Consider the following 17,453-nt stretch of genomic DNA (forward strand, 5'->3'; position numbering starts at 1 on the left):
TATGCTATTAACAGATTCTTTAGGGATTGTTTTTATTATTCTTTTGTCGTGAAATAGCTAATTTCTGACTAAGAAATATACTCATACACTTCTGTGATATTTCAGAGCCAATAAGGGTAAAACTTAAAAGCTTGAAGACACTGAAAAAGTTAAACTGTTTTATTCTCTATTTATCATAATAATAGTCATAATTTAAAAACTGCACCTGCCTAGAAGAATACAACCTAATTTTAATCTCTTAATGAATAAAAATGCATTAGAAACCAGTACTGGCTGCAGTGCCTTCAGTAAGATGAGTTATTCAGAAGGCATGTCTAGAATACTTGAATGCACATGTTATATCTTCTGTTCTCAACATTTTTACTGCTTAAAATGTTCTTTTATCCTCTGCAGTGTCAAAGTTTAACTTTTGTTTTTGTCAGAGTTTGAGTTTCATTTGATATTAATAAAACACTCTTCTTTGCATTGTGTATTTCTTGCATTGTGTTGCCAGGAAATGAGTGGTGGATGAATGTTGCATGCATCTTAAATGCAAGTCACTTTGGATAAAAGCTTCTGCAAATGCATAAATATGAGAGAGTTGATTTTCATCAGAAAAACAGTGTTGTTAATGCACTGAGGATCTGAAATATGGGCTTATTTACAATATTCATAGTTATCTGATCATATTAAAACCATGTGTAAATGCCCTCCAAGATGCATTTATTAAAGACACTCAGCAAAGTGTGATTTCATAAAGGCCAGGAGAGGGCCTCGGCAAACTTTCTAAGGGTTTGCAGGATGACAGAAGTGTGTAAAATTAATAATGTATTGTAATATAATAATATATATATATAAAACTCTAATCTAAAATAAAATGCTAAAACGCATACAATTAAATTGTAAACTGAAATATTTTCCTCAATAATTATTTTTGATTGTAAAACATGCTCTCTGGAGCAGAGTCGCCTACCACTAAATGCGAGCAATATTTAGGCTAACGTAAAGCAAAAACATTCATCCAAATATTATTGGTTTAATTATGCTTATATTGAATCGCTGAAATTATGAGACAAAGGTCTTGTTGATGATTTTCTCTTTTGTTCAATGAAATCAACAGTTTTTCAATAAGGGAAGAAAATCTGAAAGTATGCGCTCTGCTGCTGGACTAAAGGACAATAACTGACATGATAATGAATAGTGATCATTTTCCATTTGTTGACATATCATGGTTAGATGCAGATGATTAATATCATTCAGTAACTTGGGTGACAAAGATTAGAGAGATACTAATAATTAGACATCGTGTCATATCATATTTATTATTATACTGTAAAGCTATATTAAATTATTATGGGATCTCCTTCAAAGCTTTGAGAATTTTTACTTTTTAAATACAACCTGAATTCCAGTAAATGTTGGGACGTTTTTTAAATTTGAAGAAAATGAAAACTAAATGAATTTCAAATCATTAGCCAATATTTGATTCACAATAGAACATAGATAACATAAACTGAGAAAGTTTAAAATTTTATGCACAAAATGAGCTCATTTCAAATTTGATGCCTGCTACAGGTCTCAAAAGAGTTGGGAGGGTGGCATGTTTACCATGGTGTAGCATCTCCTCTTCTTTTCAAAACAGTTTGAAGATGTCTGGGCATCGAGGTTATGAGTTTCTGGAGTTTTGGTGTTGGAATTTGGTCCCATTCTTGCCTGATATTTCCAGCTGCTGAAGAGTTCGTGGTCATCTTTGACGTATTTTTCGTTTAATGATGGGCCACATGTTCTCTAAAGGTGAACGATCTGGACTGCAGGCAGGCCAATTCAGCACCCGGACTCTTCTACTATGAAGCCATGCTGGTGTAATAGCTGCAGTATGTGGTTTTGCATTGTCCTGCTGAAATAGACGTCATCTGGAGGGGAGCATATGTTGCTCTAAAACCTTTATATACCTTTCAGCATTCATGGTGCCTTCCAAAACATACAAGCTGCCCATACCGAATGCACTTATGCACTCCCACACCATCAGAGATGCTGGCTTTTGATATTCTTATGCACTGTAGATGATGAGAATTGCAAAGCCTTTACAATTTGACGTTGAGGAAGATTCATTTATTTTCATTTCATTTATTCATTTAGCTGACGCTTTTATCCAAAGCGACTTACAATTGCTATATAAGTCAGAGGTCGCACGCCTTTGGAGCAACTAGGGGTTAAGTGTCTTGCTCAGGGACACATTGGTGTCTCACAGTGGATTCGAACCCGGGTCTCTCACACCAAAGGCATGTGTCTTATCCACTGCGCCATCACCACCATCACCACCATCACAATCAAGATTGTTTTTAAAGTATTCCACAATCTTTTTACGCACTCTTTCACAGATTGGAGAGCCTCTGCCCATCTTTACTTCTGAGAGACTCTGCCTCTCTAAGACATCCCTTTTATCCCAGACAGCAACAGTTTTGGCCCAGATCCGGCCCACATCTGGCCCGCATGGATTTCACACGGGCCAGATGTGGGCCGGATCTGGGCCAACAGTGCTTGCTGTCTGGGATGTTATAGACCTGATGTCAATTAACTTAATTAGTTGCTAGATGTTCTCCCAGCTGAATCTTTTCAAAATGCCTTGCTTTTTCAGCCCTTTGCTGCCCCGTGCCAACTTTTTTGAGATCTGTAGCAGGCATCAAATTTGAAATGAGCTCATTTAGTGGATAAAAGTATACAATTTCTCAGTTTAAACATTTGTTATGTTCTTTATGCTCTATTACATTAAAACAATTATTATTTTCTTTATCAAAAAATATAAGAGTAAGCGTTGCTAAAATTATGGTTTTAATTTGAACAAGTGTTAACTTAGATATTATTTAAATAGGAAGAAGACTGGAGAGGCACAGAATCCAAGCTGCTTGAAGTCCAGTGTGAAGTTTCCACAGTCAGAGATGATTTGGGGAGCCGTGACGTCTGCTGGTGTTGGTCCATTGTGTTTTATCAAGTCCAGAGTCAATGCAGCCGTCTACCAGGAGATTTTGGAGCACTTTATGCTTCCATCTGCTGACAAGCTTTATGGAGATGCTGATTTCCTTTTCCAGCAGGACTTGACCACCTGCCCACACTGCCAAAACCACTTCCAAGTGCTTTGCTGACCATGATATTACTGTGCTTGATTCCCATCACCCTCACCTGAACCCCATATGAAATCTGTGGGACATTTTCAAGAGAAAGATGAGAAACAGTCGATCCAACAATACAGACGAGCTGAAGACTCAATAGAGCCTCAGCAGAGCCACAGGCTGATCGCTTCCATGCCATTCCTCACTGATGCTGGAGTTTGTGCTAAACGAGCCCCGGCCGAGTATTGAGTTCATAAATGAACATACTTTAAAGAACTTGAACTTTTCTGTTTTGCAAATCCTTTTTTTGATTGATCTTAGGAAATATTCTAATATTTTGAGATGCTGATCTTTGGACTTTCATGAGCTGTAAGCTCTAATCATCAAAATTTAAACAAAAAAAACTTTTGAAAATGTTTTACTTTACATGTAATGAATCTAGAATATACTGTATGAAAGTTTCACTTTTTGAAATACGTTTAAAAAAAATCTTTTTTTTTTTTTTTAGATGCACCTGTATACTTCTTTAACTTACCTCTACAATCTTTATCAATACGGCATGGGTTAGATGAGTTAGAGAAACTTGGCTTCTGCAAAATATTGTTTTCCTTGCAATATACTTTAAAATGATAAGTTAAAAGTTATTGTTTGGACATGACTTCTGCAAGGTCCGAGTCCAATATCACACCAAGATTCCTGAACTGAGCTTTACTTACATTATTTACTGAATGAGCACTGCTTTGTCTTACATATGCATTCTTCTCTTTTCTTCTGATTTGTTTTTGTTCATGTTTTTAAATGTTTATTTGATCTTTTATGCTTCTCTGCTTTGATTATTTTAAAATCCTCTTTTTTTTGTAAAGCACTTTGAATTACCATTGTTAATGAAACATGCCATATAAGTGCATGTTAAACTAAAATGAATACGAAGATGTTCACAAACAATAAAAAGAGCATGTCTTCTAAATACCCATGTAAATATCACTGTATACAGTACTACATACATATTCCATCCATTAATGCATGTTTTGCATTTATAATTGTAATTTGCTAAATCATCTACATACACATAGTAATATGACAGACAAGGTGACAGACAAGGTGATGTTTTCTTGCTGTGCTCCAATATGTAATGTTACTATGAAAGTAAATTATTAAAACCAGGCCCTACATTTCATGCTGTCAAATGTACAGTATATTTCACAATATATTTGACAACTTATAAATGCATATTTCATCAAGTGACACAAGGTTAACATAGCAATCTACTTGAACTACCAAAATTGTTATACCTTAAAATGTATTGATAAACCATAATAATGTGGAACAGAAAGCCACATGATAAATCACAGCTCATCAGAAAGGGACAATAATCATGGCCAATAATAATTATATTCAGACGGTTCATAGACACAAAGACAAAACACTATCAGGGTACATGACAATTACAAGTAAATAACGCAAACACCTTTTTCCCCTCATAAATGATGAAAGAACTAAATAAACTGATAAAAGAAAAACTATTTAAATAAATAAATAATCTTTTTTTTTTTGTTGTTTTACAATAACTAAATGTTTGTGTTAAGCATTATGTATATTTAAATTGTAATAATTCATACTTTTTTTTTTTACTTCCAAAACCCACAGACGGCAGTGTTTTTCAGTAAATGACAACTGTTTATCATTTTTCATTATATAAATGGTTAACAGACTTTTACTGTAGCAAAAAATTACTAAATATTTCACAGCAGTGTAAGGTGGTCTCAGTCTGTGTTATTCATAACAAACTGTACAGAAAAACTGTTTTGTCAAAATTATTGTTTATTTTTGTTTTATTAGAATTTTTGATTTTGTGTTTTTGCTAAACAGGAAAATGTAAATTAAACATAACACACATTTAGAGTAATCAAATATATTACAAATATGGTAGAACCATCACTTCTACCACAAAAGACTACTTTATAAATAATCTTCCTGATTTACCTCAATTCCTCAGCATATCCAATAGCTCAGAACAACTTGATGTAACAGAATCTATTGACTCTCTCTTTTCTAGCACTTTAGATACGGTTGCTCCTTTATGCTTAAGGAAGATTAAGGAAAAGAGTCCAACACCGTGGTATAACGAGCACACTCGGGCCCTAAAGAGAGCATCCCGGAAAATGGAGCGCAGCTGGAGAAAAACAAAATTAGAGGTATTTCGTATTGCTAGGCGGTAAAGTACCCTATCCTACAGAAAAGCATTAAAAACTGCTAGATCTGCTTACTTTAGGTCTCTTTCAGAAGAAAACAAACACAACCCCAAGTATTTATTTAATACAGTGGCTAAATTAACAAAACATATAACATCAGCAGGTGCAGACATTACCCAGCAGCACATTAGTAATGACTTTATGAACTACTTTACTTCCAAGATCGAAACAATTAGAGATAAAATTGTAACCATGCAGCTGTCAGCCACAGTATCGCATCAGATGCACTATAGATCCCCTGAGGAACAATTCCACTCATTCTCTTCTATTGTAAATGAAGAATTGTATAAACTTGTTAAATCATCTAAACCAACAACCTGTATTTTAGACCCTGTTCCATCTAAGCTCCTAAAAGAGGTGCTTCCAGAAGTAATAGATCCTCTTCTGAATATTATTAACTCATCATTGTCATTAGGATATGTCCCAAAAACCTTCAAACTGGCTGTTATTAAGCCTCTCATTAAAAAAACACAACTCGACCCCAAATAATTAATTAATTACAGACCGATCTCGAATCTCCCTTTTCTGTTAAAGATATTAGAAAAGGTAGTATCATCACAACTATGTTCCTTCTTAGAGAAAAATTATATATGTGAGGATTTCCAGTCAGGATTTAGACCATATCACAGTACTGAGACTGCTCTCATTAGAGTTACAATTAGAGTTAGAGTTATTAGAGTTATCATCTGATCGTGGTTGTATCTCTCTATTAGTGTTACTGGATCTTAGCGCTGCGTTTGACAGTATCGACCACAATATTCTTTTAAATAGACTAGAAAATTATGTTGGCGTTAGAGGAAGTGCACTGGCATGGTTCAAATCGTATCTGACCGCCATCAATGTGTGTCAGTAAATGAAGAAGTATCATACCAATCACAAGTGCAGTATGGAGTACCTCAAGGCTTAGTACTCAGCCCCTTACTTTTCACGCTTTACATGTTACCCTTGGGAGATATCATTAGGAAACATGGTGTTAGCTTTCACTGTTATGCTGATGATACCCAGCTCTATATTTCTTCTCGACCTGATGAAAGTTACCAATTTGCAAAACTAACGGAATGTATAGTTGATATCAAAAACTGGATGACTAGCAATTTCTTACTGATAAATTCTGAAAAAACAGAGGTGTTAATTATTGGACCAAAAACTTTTGCATGTAATAACCTAGATCACTGTCTAATACTTGATGGCTGCTCTGTAAATTCTTCGTTATCAGCTAGGAACCTGTAGGCGTACTTTTTGATAGCAATCTTTCCTTCGAAAAACATGTTTCTAGCATTTGTAAAACTGCATTTTTCCATCTTAAAAATATATCTAAATTACGACCAATGCTCTCAATGGCAAATGCAGAAACTTCAATTGATGCGTTCATGACCTAGAGGCTAGATTATTGTAATGCTTTATTTGGTGATTGCTCTGGACGTTTAATAAACAAACTCCAGCTGGTTCAAAATGCAGCAGCTAGAGTTCTTACTAGAACCAGGAAGTATGACCACATTAGCCCGGTTCTGTCGACACTGCACTGGCTCCCTATTAAACATCGTATACATTTTAAGATCTTGCTAATTACCTATAAGGCCCTGAATGGTTTGGCACCTCAGTATTTGAGTGAGCTCTTATCGCATTATAGTCCTTCACGTCCGCTGCGATCTCAAAACTCTGGCCTTTTGATAATACCTAGAATATCAAAATCAACTGCGGGCGGGAGATCGTTTTCCTATTTAGCGCCCAAACTCTGGAACAACCTACCTAACACTGTTCGGGAAGCAGACACACTCTGTCAGTTTAAATCTAGATTAAAGACCCATCTCTTTAACCTGGTTTACACATAATACACTATTGCATTTCTATAATTCAAATCCGTTAAAGGATTGTTAGGCTGCATTAATTAGATCAACCGGAAGCGGGAACACTTCCCAAAACACCCGATGTACTTGTTACATTGTTAGAAGAATGGTATCTACGCTAATATTAGTCTGTTTCTTTCTTATTCCGAGATCACCGTAGCCTCCCAGATCCAGACTGTATCCAGATCAGATGGTGGATCAGCACCTAGAGATGACCTCTACAGCCCTGAACATCAGTGGAGACCTGGGGCCCGTTTCAGAAAGGAGGTTAAGTGAAAACTCTGAGTATGTTAACCCTGAAATCAGGGAAACACTGGGTTTTCGGTTTCAAAATGGGAGGTTTGTCAAACCCGAGAAAGCAGGGTAAGTCAAGCCCGTTTCTGAAAGAGAGGTAACTTATATTCTGAGTCAGTTACCGTAGTAACTTACTCTGTGAACCTAACCTGGTCGGGAGCAGGTTTTCTTCGGCAAACCCAGAGTTTCTTTCGGTCTCCTCCCCCTTTTTATAGTGTTAGCGAAGTTTAAATACCTTATTCATTCATTCACGCTGCAAAATAGATTTTCTTACTAAGTATTTTTGTCTTATTTCAAGTACAAATATAAAAAAATTCTTAATATGCATCTTATATAATTGTCTATATTTAGTCTTTTTTTTCCTGGGGGATTTTCCTTTTAAGTGCCTTTTACATAAAACAAGTAAAATTGTCCGCCATAGGGTAAGAAAAATAATCTTAATGCAAACGGAAACAAGAATACTTTTAATTTCTTACCATATTGGAAGATAATTTGCAAAATAAGAAAAATGCACTTTAAAACATCGGAGATGCAGAGCACATTATAAGTCCACTGTATGCAGATTCTAAGGAAAGTGTGCATCCCTCTCACACCCATTTTGACAATTTTTTCCTGGGCACAAATCCGTCAAAGAGGGGTTTCACAGGACTGTAAGTCAGTGGTATAAAAATTGGTTTAAATGAGGCTGATCTGATAAATGATGTTCACTTGATAACATCATTCTGTGACGTCTGGAAGTAACCCAATAATCCGAATTTCCTTCAGGACTTCCAGTGTGGAAGCTTGGATGCACTGATGACAAGCATATCCCCACCATCACACCTTCTGAACATGAAACCGATTACTTTATGGAATGGAAGGATGCCAGATCGAAGGGTAGTATAAGCCATAACCACCACCACAGCTGTTAAATAAACAAATTAGTCACAATTTTTTGGTCATCTTTATTTCCTAATACAAAAGAAAAAGTTACTTTTGGATTTTAGAAATCTTCCAATACTTGACCATCTCCTCTTCATCTGTCAGTGGTGCAGGTGCAGGTTCATCCCCCTTTTTGGGAGCCTCTGCCAATTGCTGTCGACAAGTCAGTAGTTAATTTTATTACTGTAATTAAGAAATGTAACAGGTTGGATTAGAGAATATTTAATTATGTGAAAAAAGCTGCAGGGCATTGAAATAGACACTGAATGATATTCAATGTCAAAAGTCATGTAGCCCATGAACTTTCCATGTTTAAAGCTTTACCTTGATTGAATTGTGTTTTTATACTTCATTTTTAGCTGCTGCCACGTTCTTGTTTCTTTTTTCTGTCTTTTTCTTTCTTTTTTTTTGTGATCATGAGATACCAATAAAATGATTTTATTTTTATTTTTAATAATTTATAGTTTTCACCTCTGATATTATAAAAATTATAAAGTTATTGGCAGTTATTAAGAATTAAAGTTATGCATTGACGGAAGTACGCACGCTGATGTCTTTTTGGCGGGAGCTGTTGCCATGGTGAATCGTAATTTCGGCGCTCCGCTGATCATGACTTTTCATAGTCATGGTGCACGCGCTTAACTCAGAGTCAACCAACTCAGAGTTGAGTAAACTAACTCAGTTCAGCTGTTTTGTAACCGAAAACTCTGAGTTTCCTGTCTCAGAGTAAGTCAACTCTGAGTTCATGTTTAAACTCGGAGTTGGTTGAACCTCCTTATTGAAACGGGCCCCTGGACACTTAGATGAGCCCCAGAGACTGATCCCCAGTGAAGACCCTGTCTCCTAAACGGCCATCGGGACAAGACCACAGGAACATGATGAGTCCTTTGCACAATCTGACTCTGCTTTAGCCTAGATTTAAACTGCTGATTTTGTCTGGCCAGAACAGAATGACCAGCTATATATCAAGCCGATGTAAACACACTTTGCATTGTTAAAAGGGCTATACAAATAATATTGACTTGACACGACAATTACAAAACAAACAAATAAACAAACAAACAGTCTAAGAATACTTATACAGTAAACATCTGGAGAAATTCAGTGCAGAACAAATCTTACTCTTCTGTTATCATCAGTTGGGCTTTTTGCTAGAAAGCTTTGTTTAGTTTAAATAACGCATTTGTTTAGAAAAACTAATTCACGGGAAACTGTTCGCTGCGGCGGGGTCCCTCACTCCGGATCAAAACATCGCTCGCGCGGTGACGTCACAGGTTTCGCTCTCTCTGTGTACGCGAGCGCGTCATGGCGGAGACCGGCTGGTGTAGGATTTACAGCTGAAATATGCCCGCTAACCCATCTGTTTCCCGGCTCGAGGAATACAAAACACTGCATAGCGTCTAAACCCGAGGCACTCTTGACCGTGGAGGGGAAAACTCAGAATAAAGTCTAAGAGTGTTTTTGTGGAGCTCCCGAGCGACAGCGGCGATCGGCTGAAAGAGCCCAAAGCAGCGCAGGGCAGACCGACAGGTAATAACAGAGAAAAACACCTTCAACAGGACCGCAGTCGTGTGAACAACGAGCTGGACCTGCCTGAGAACCCGGTCCTGGCTCGGCTTTCACTGCTAGATGTCTGTATACGGGTCGCGATGCTGTATTTGGCCGTTTTAAGAGCGAATGAAAACAAACTGAGCAAGTCAACAACAGCGTGATGATCAGACAGTATTACTCCGAAAACAGCCGAAACCTCCGATAATAAGACCAAACACACGAGCTCATTGCTAAAACTGTTTGTTTTAGGTGCTTAAGACGAGCCAGCTAAATTCAGAGCAGAATGTCCCATAAAAATCAAACTCAAATTGAGTGAGGCTGCTCATTTAGCTTAGCATGCGAGATAACCGATTTAACAAAAAAATATCAAGTTAAACTGAGAAGATTCTCTCGAAATATGGTTTAGATGGTGCTATATCATTAATCTGATCTAGATGATATCTTAGTGTACTCCAGTAGCGTGACCGTGTTAGCGACCGGTAGCCAAACAGCTAACACGCGCTTCTCTTATAGCGGTAGCATGCTAAGCTAAGTTAGCCTGTCCTGCTACAACAGAAAGAGACTGATGAAAGATTTGAAATGTAGCGCCAATCCAGCTATGCTAGTGGAGCGAACGATCAAAACATAGTTTCAAAATGTGGTTTTATGATGTGAAACGTAATTTTTAGTCCGGATAAACTTCATGACAATGGGTATTTGTAAACATCCCTTGATATAATGGTGTCCCGATGGTATTCCGCGCTCGTGCCCGAGCAGAGCGCTGCTTCAGGGCGCCGCACAGCCCAGGAAAATCCGCGGCTTTTTAGGCCTGAACCCCAGAGGCCTCTGCGGTCAACATCACACTTATCACTCTCATTCATTAAACCGTGCTAAATATTTTGTTTTACATAAGAGTTCTGTACGATTCATCTGTAGATTTTACGTGGACACAAAACGTGTGGTTTGCCGCTGAAGTAAATTTAGCCGTTTTCTTGTATTGATGTAACGCAAGTGTTTTGAAGAGGGGAAGTAGAGAAGTAATCCTCTCTAAGAAGCATTTGCTGATATAGTTTACTCCAGCAACATTAGAACCTCAATATTGAAGAATAACTAATAATATACAGTATGTACCCAAACAAATGATATGTCACAGTTTGCTTCACTGAACACACGTGCATTCCTGCTACTGTTTACAATGGCAAACAAAATGCAGACCTTTCTATATAATACTTTTAGTGTAACCTTGCTGAAAACCAGCAGCAATGTTTTGTTCATTTCAGTTCCTCAGACTCCTTTATAGTGTAGTCTCTTAGAAAGAAATCAGTAATGTTTATGATTGATCCTCATAAACATTGATGACCTTGATCAAAACATTCCATTTATCTGAGTTTCTGTTCTAATCACAACTTAACTATGTTTTAGGTGAGCTGCTCTGAAGTGGCGCACACAGACTGCAAGGATCTCATCAGGGACTAATCTTTAATATTTGATTGCGATGGCTGGACGCAGTGAGGATGAAAGTGTCAGCAACAGCAGCGGAGAGTCCAGGTAATCAGAACACATTGGTTTTGATGTTAACAAATTGTAAAGTAATAATTTGTCTGAAAATGAAAATTGTGTCAGTGAAGACATTTGCATTGATTATAATCAGATCCATTTACTTTTGATGTACTGCCAGCATCTGGTGTTGACTGGTTGTTTGACAACAGAGCATTGAATTCTAACCTTGTACTTGCTCAAGCTGTTTGTTCACACATGCTATCTATAAAATAAGCCTTTACATGTGCTTTACTTGTGAGAGGAGTTGATTTGTGTAATGCCAGACTAATGGTTACTTTAGTTTTCAGTAACACATTGTCACTTATACGTTCCTCCATTCTTCCTGAGTCTGTTTCTCCAGACTGTTTGTCAGTCATCTCTGATTTCAGGTTTTTTTTTTTTATTCTGCCGTCGATGTTTTGCCTAATCCAGGCCATTGTAGTGCTAAACATGCACTATAACTGGAAAGGGATCTAGACTTAAATTATCAGTCAATAATGAAGCATGAGTAACATCATACTTTGCTCATCTTCTTACATGCACAGCGTGTGAAAGTTGGAAGAAACACGAAAGACGTGAAATGTTTTAGATAGCTGCTGTTTTATTAATATTTATTTTAAAGCGACATTAACATGATTGTAGTTGTGTGTAGTCTTTGCATAAATATATTGCAAAATGTAAATATAAAAAATTAAGAAATGTCATGGAAAACAATATTTAACCGATTAGTTGACTAGTATTTCTAATGCTAGCTAGCAGCAATAGTGTTTAGTTGAATAGTCTCACAAATCCCTAGTCCTAATTCATCAGTAATCTACAATAGAGCCTAACCTGTGTTATTTTGCTAGATAAGCATGCATTGCCATTAAAAATACCACGTTCACTTTTTGTTGAAAATTGTATTGTCTAATCACAAAAAATGTTATCAAGTAGTTTCCTGCTCTTAAATGATCAGCGTTTAAATGTGCAAATTATGAGAAATTGACTCATCCACTTGACCCATGTACGTGTTTTTGTGTCAGTAATTCAGATGATGAGTCTGGGTCAGGATCGGGTTCTGGCTCGGGCTCCAGTTCAAGCAGTAGCAGTTCTAGCAGCAGCCAATCAGGGAGCAGCGACTCAGGAAGCGGCTCGGATTCTGGAAGCCAATCAGACTCAGACTCTGAGAAATCCAAGGAAAAGAATGATCAAGACAACAAAACCGGTGGAGCAGAGGTAAGCTTCATAAAGCTTTTGTGTAAAGTTGTCAGATTGCAAGGGGTAGTGCTACTTTTATGCTATAAAGTCCACTTGAAATCAAAATTGACCTCATTATTTCACATATAAAACAGTGAAAGATTAAATTATAGATGAGGATAAAGAAAATCAAAGGCACAAACCAAATGTTAACTGGTAATGTTCTACAGGAACGCATGTTAATGACATTTCGTTACCTTTTTAAAATGAGTGTTTATTTGTACACAATTAAATGTAATCCTGTAAATCCAGTAACAAATTTGAGCATATTTCTATTCCGCTCTGTTGGTGCTGCATATAGTTTAACGGAAGTTTACTCGCTGTTAGGATGAGCCATTTTTAAGATAAGATTTAGCTACATTTCTGTCAAAACACCTGATTTGGCAACTTGCATTAAATTAAACATTACATTTACATAATACATAGGATGCAGTTATCTTGCAAGCAAATATTTTGCACTTTTACGGTTTGATAAGGGCACTAAACTATATCGTGCTTTCGATTTTAGTTTGTTTGAAGATATTTGCTTTGCCAAAGCAATGGCACAAAACACATTGTTAGAGACCCTTTATGCTATTATGAGAGGTGTACAAATGTTTTCGGTTCATTATGAAACCGTGGCCGGACAGGTTAGACCGTGGCGGGCGCCAGTTTCTAGCTAATTAATGGGAAACAATGAGTAGGCACTTCACAGGGTTTTGGAACAGAACCTTTGTTTGTAAGTGTTTGAAAATGTCCCTGTTGTTGTAATTGTAGTTTTGGAGGTCCAATCCCAGTATCCTGACAGTTCAAAGGACAGCCATGCTCAGGAAACAACAGCTTCAACAGCAGCAGCTTCAGCAGCAGAGCTCCTCAAACACTGGCTCAGACGAGGTACTGCATGCTCTTACTGCAGCGCTGTGAAAATAAACATAAAATGAATCACAGATTTGTAAGATTGTCCAAATTCCTGTGTTTATAAGTGTGTTGTTCTTACCTGCAGGACTCTTCCAGTAGTGATGAGTCAGATGATGACTCAAAGAGCAGGAGTAAAGGGTGAGTGACTGTCTGTTTGGTGTGGAAACCATCTGCATTGGTACATCATATGAGATTATACTCTCGCTCCACATTTGGTTAACATTTACCCTGGCGTTCTGTGTAGGTCAGGTTCAGACTCTGACTCGGGCTCTGGTTCAGGAAGTGGCTCGTCTGACTCTTCAGCAGAGGAGGAAGAGAACAGTGACGAGTCGGTGTCAGACTATGAGCCCAGTCACAAAGTCAAAAGCAGAAAACCTTCAAACAAGTACGCTTTTCACATTAGTCTTGATTTACCTATGCCATTTTATGCAGGATATTTTTCACAAAAGTCCTCCATTGCTTAGTGTTTTTTTTATAAAGAGTCAACATAAAAAAAAAAAAACTTTTCTGTTAATGCTTTTGTAATTAAAAAAATATGCATTTTTGCTGATTTTCATTAAATTTGGCACACAGCCTTCACCCTGCACATGTATAATAAAATTCATAGTGACTGGCCATTCAGATTTTCAATACTACTGCTGAATTTTGATTGGCTGGCTGCTGGTGGCTTTTTTGGAAGTAAATATAGTGGTTAGTCTCAACCAATTGTTAACAGTTGTTATATTTATGTTTTTTTTTTTTCTTCATAAGAAAATGGCCATTATGCAGTTCCATTTTGAAATATCTGAAAAATAATAAATGAAATAAATGAAAAATATCTGCTGCTTAGCCTCTAACCACATTTTTCAGAAGGATTTTGATTTGTCAATTTTCCAAAGTCAGTTAAGCTTTGGCTGTGGTTTATGAGTAATTGATTTTTAATACTTTTGTTAAGTTTAAAACTAAACTTAACCATTTTGTATCTTTTAGGGACACATTTTGCACACATTTTGACAAAGCATAGTACACTTGGGCAGTGGAATTATTTAAGGGCACATACGAAATTGTCAATGCAAGAGGACATTTTACCAGAAGAAAATCCTCAAAGCTGTGCCATTGCAACCAAAACAAATGTATCCACAGCTTCCAATTTTGCTTGTTTTGGTCATGGTATTTTTTTTCCACATGTGCCTGCACCCTAATGATGGTGCCATTTGATTTAGTTTTCTGTTGCCGAATAAATCTTTGCTCATCTCATCTCTCAGGGCCAATGCCAGGAATGGGAAAAATAACAAAGCTCCCAACAAGAAGCCCTCCCGCTCCTCCTCAGATGACGAGGACGATTATAAAAAAGCTCTAGCGGGACCTCGGCGGCAGGCTACAGTCAATGTGAGCTACAAAGAAGATGATGAACTGAAGACGGACTCCGATGATCTGGTGGAGGTGTGTGGAGAGGACGTCCCACCACCAGAGGAGGACGAGTTTGAGACACTGGAGAGAGTTATGGAAATGAGGATAGGCCGGAAAGGAGGTGAGAACTGAGAACAAAATATGAAGTACGTTTTGTAATTGATAACTGTTCGGCTGTTCAGTCTGCGTGACGTGAATAAATCCACATAGCTTTCATATTTCATAGCCCATAGGTTCAGTCTGTTTCTCTTGAGGCAGAGTGAAATGTGAAAACACATTCAGCTTGGGAGAAAAGTTCAGAGATATTAAATATTAAGTGTTGTCTTGCTCTTTAACAGCAACTGGGGGAGTAAGCACGGTGTATGCAGTAGAGGCAGATGGAGACCCCAACGCCAACTTTGACCCCAGCAGACAGCCAGGAGAGGTTCAATACTTGATGAAATGGAAGAACTGGTCCCACATTCACAACACCTGGGAGACAGAGGAGACTCTCAAGCAACAGAACGTGAAGGGCATGAAGAAACTGGACAACTTCAAGAAAAAAGAGCAGGAGAAAAAGAAATGGTATGATTCCTTAAAAACACTTCATTTCCTTTAGGTAAAGTGGCTTTCGATGCTAATTTGTTCTCACGCTGTCGCCCGTAGGCTCAAAGCTGCCTCGCCTGAGGATGTGGAATACTTAAACTGTCAGCAGGAACTCATGGATGACTTGCATTCACAATATCAGCTTGTGGAAAGAATAATCGGTAAGAGGAAGCTGCCTCCCATTGTCTTTGTTTCAATCCGTTGTTGTTTATTTAGTGTTTATTTACCTCTTCTGTTGTCTTAATCTTGCAGGACATTCAAATCAGAAGTCTGCCGCAGGTTATCCAGATTACCTTTGTAAATGGCAGGGGCTGCCATACTTCGAGTGCAGCTGGGAAGACGGCGCTCTTATTGGCAGAAAGTTTCAAAAGTGCATTGATGAATACATGAGTCGCAATCAGTGCAAAACCATTCCCTCCAGAGACTGCAAGGTAACGGCACTCAGCGCTGGTCATCCGAGCAAGTAAATGAAACCGGCCGCTGTCCAACCAATTAATTGTTGGATTTCCTTTAGGTTTTAAAACAGAGGCCACGGTTTGTACCCATGAAGAAGCAGCCTCACTACATTGGCGCAGAGGGATTGGAGCTGCGGGATTATCAGTTGGAGGGTCTGAACTGGATGGCCCATTCTTGGTGCAAGTATGTCCGTTTGGTTTCTTCCCAATAGACATCACCCTGGTTTCATTGATAGAAAGATTGCCACAGTTGTGTATGATTTCATGAGTTTCTTCATCACTTATACTCTTATGCTTTCCCAGAGGAAACAGTTGCATCCTGGCAGATGAGATGGGTCTGGGCAAAACCATCCAGACTATCAGCTTCCTCAACTACTTGTTCAATGAGCACCAGCTTTACGGGCCGTTCCTTCTGGTGGTGCCTCTGTCTACCCTCACATCCTGGCAGAGGGAGATCCTGCTCTGGGCTCCTCAGATGAATGTTGTGGTGTACCTGGGAGACATCAACAGCAGAAACACGGTACAATAAAGAAAAAAAAATGCTAGAATGAAGCCGGTCCTAGGTTTCTTGCACACAAGAAGTGTAACGCCAATCTGTTTGTTGTTCAGATCCGGACACATGAATGGATGCATCCGCAGACCAAACGACTGAAGTTCAACATTCTGCTTACTACATATGAAATTCTGCTGAAGGATAAGGTACAGCTTGAGCCGAAAGCCAAGTTCAAAGGGCATCTATTATGCCCCTTTTTATAGGATGTAATATAAGTCTCAGGTGTTCCCAGAATGTGTCTGTGAAGTTTCAGCTCAAAATCCCCCACAGATAATATATTATATCATTTTGAGAGTGCCTATTTTGAGTGGAAGCAGAAACACACTGTCTCTTTAAATTCAATTGAGCTGCTGCTCCCTGCCGCCTTTTCTAGAATAGGGCTGTGCCTTTACAACTTGAACCTCAGATACTCTGCTAAAAAACATGTTTGGTTTTGATTATCATGTCACGCTGAAATAATGCGTTTTAAAATTATTTTAAACTTTTGCTATACAGTTTTGTTATATTTTGATTATGAAAGGTGCCCTTTAATGCAAAATGATATATTAATATCTATGTAAAAGCCAGGAATGTGTATTTTATCTGACTAGAGAGCTCATTGTTATACTTTCTCTTGCAGTCCTTTTTAGGAAATGTGAACTGGGCGTTCATTGGCGTAGACGAGGCCCATCGGCTGAAGAACGACGACTCGCTCCTCTACAAGACTATGATCGAGTTCAAGTCCAACCACAGGCTCCTGATCACAGGCACACCCCTCCAGAACTCACTCAAAGAGCTTTGGTCTCTACTACATTTTATTATGCCTGAAAAGTAGGTGTGCTCTTGTCATATCAGTTCAATATGTAGCCACAGCGTCTTTGTAGCAG

At 38.0% G+C, this 17,453-nt stretch overlaps 1 protein-coding gene across 1 annotated transcript in view; it reads left to right on the plus strand.

Moving 5' to 3' along the window:
- Positions 1-9,638: 9,638 nt before the first annotated feature.
- LOC306864296 (chromodomain-helicase-DNA-binding protein 1-like) overlaps positions 9,639-17,453 on the plus strand; it is a 28,806-nt gene continuing 20,991 nt past the window's right edge. The window contains exons 1-14 of the mRNA XM_079408231.1: positions 9,639-9,933; positions 11,356-11,481; positions 12,495-12,687; positions 13,465-13,581; positions 13,691-13,743; positions 13,850-13,990; positions 14,850-15,115; positions 15,333-15,558; positions 15,640-15,740; positions 15,832-16,010; positions 16,094-16,218; positions 16,338-16,554; positions 16,644-16,733; positions 17,207-17,397. Coding sequence (XP_079264357.1) covers positions 11,429-11,481; positions 12,495-12,687; positions 13,465-13,581; positions 13,691-13,743; positions 13,850-13,990; positions 14,850-15,115; positions 15,333-15,558; positions 15,640-15,740; positions 15,832-16,010; positions 16,094-16,218; positions 16,338-16,554; positions 16,644-16,733; positions 17,207-17,397 — 1,952 coding nt within the window. The 5' untranslated portion in view covers positions 9,639-9,933; positions 11,356-11,428. The remainder of the gene's footprint in view (positions 9,934-11,355; positions 11,482-12,494; positions 12,688-13,464; positions 13,582-13,690; positions 13,744-13,849; positions 13,991-14,849; positions 15,116-15,332; positions 15,559-15,639; positions 15,741-15,831; positions 16,011-16,093; positions 16,219-16,337; positions 16,555-16,643; positions 16,734-17,206; positions 17,398-17,453) is intronic.

The sequence above is a fragment of the Barbus barbus genome (assembly GCF_936440315.1).
Source record: "Barbus barbus genome assembly, chromosome: 45".
Classification (NCBI taxonomy): Eukaryota; Metazoa; Chordata; class Actinopteri; order Cypriniformes; family Cyprinidae; genus Barbus; species Barbus barbus.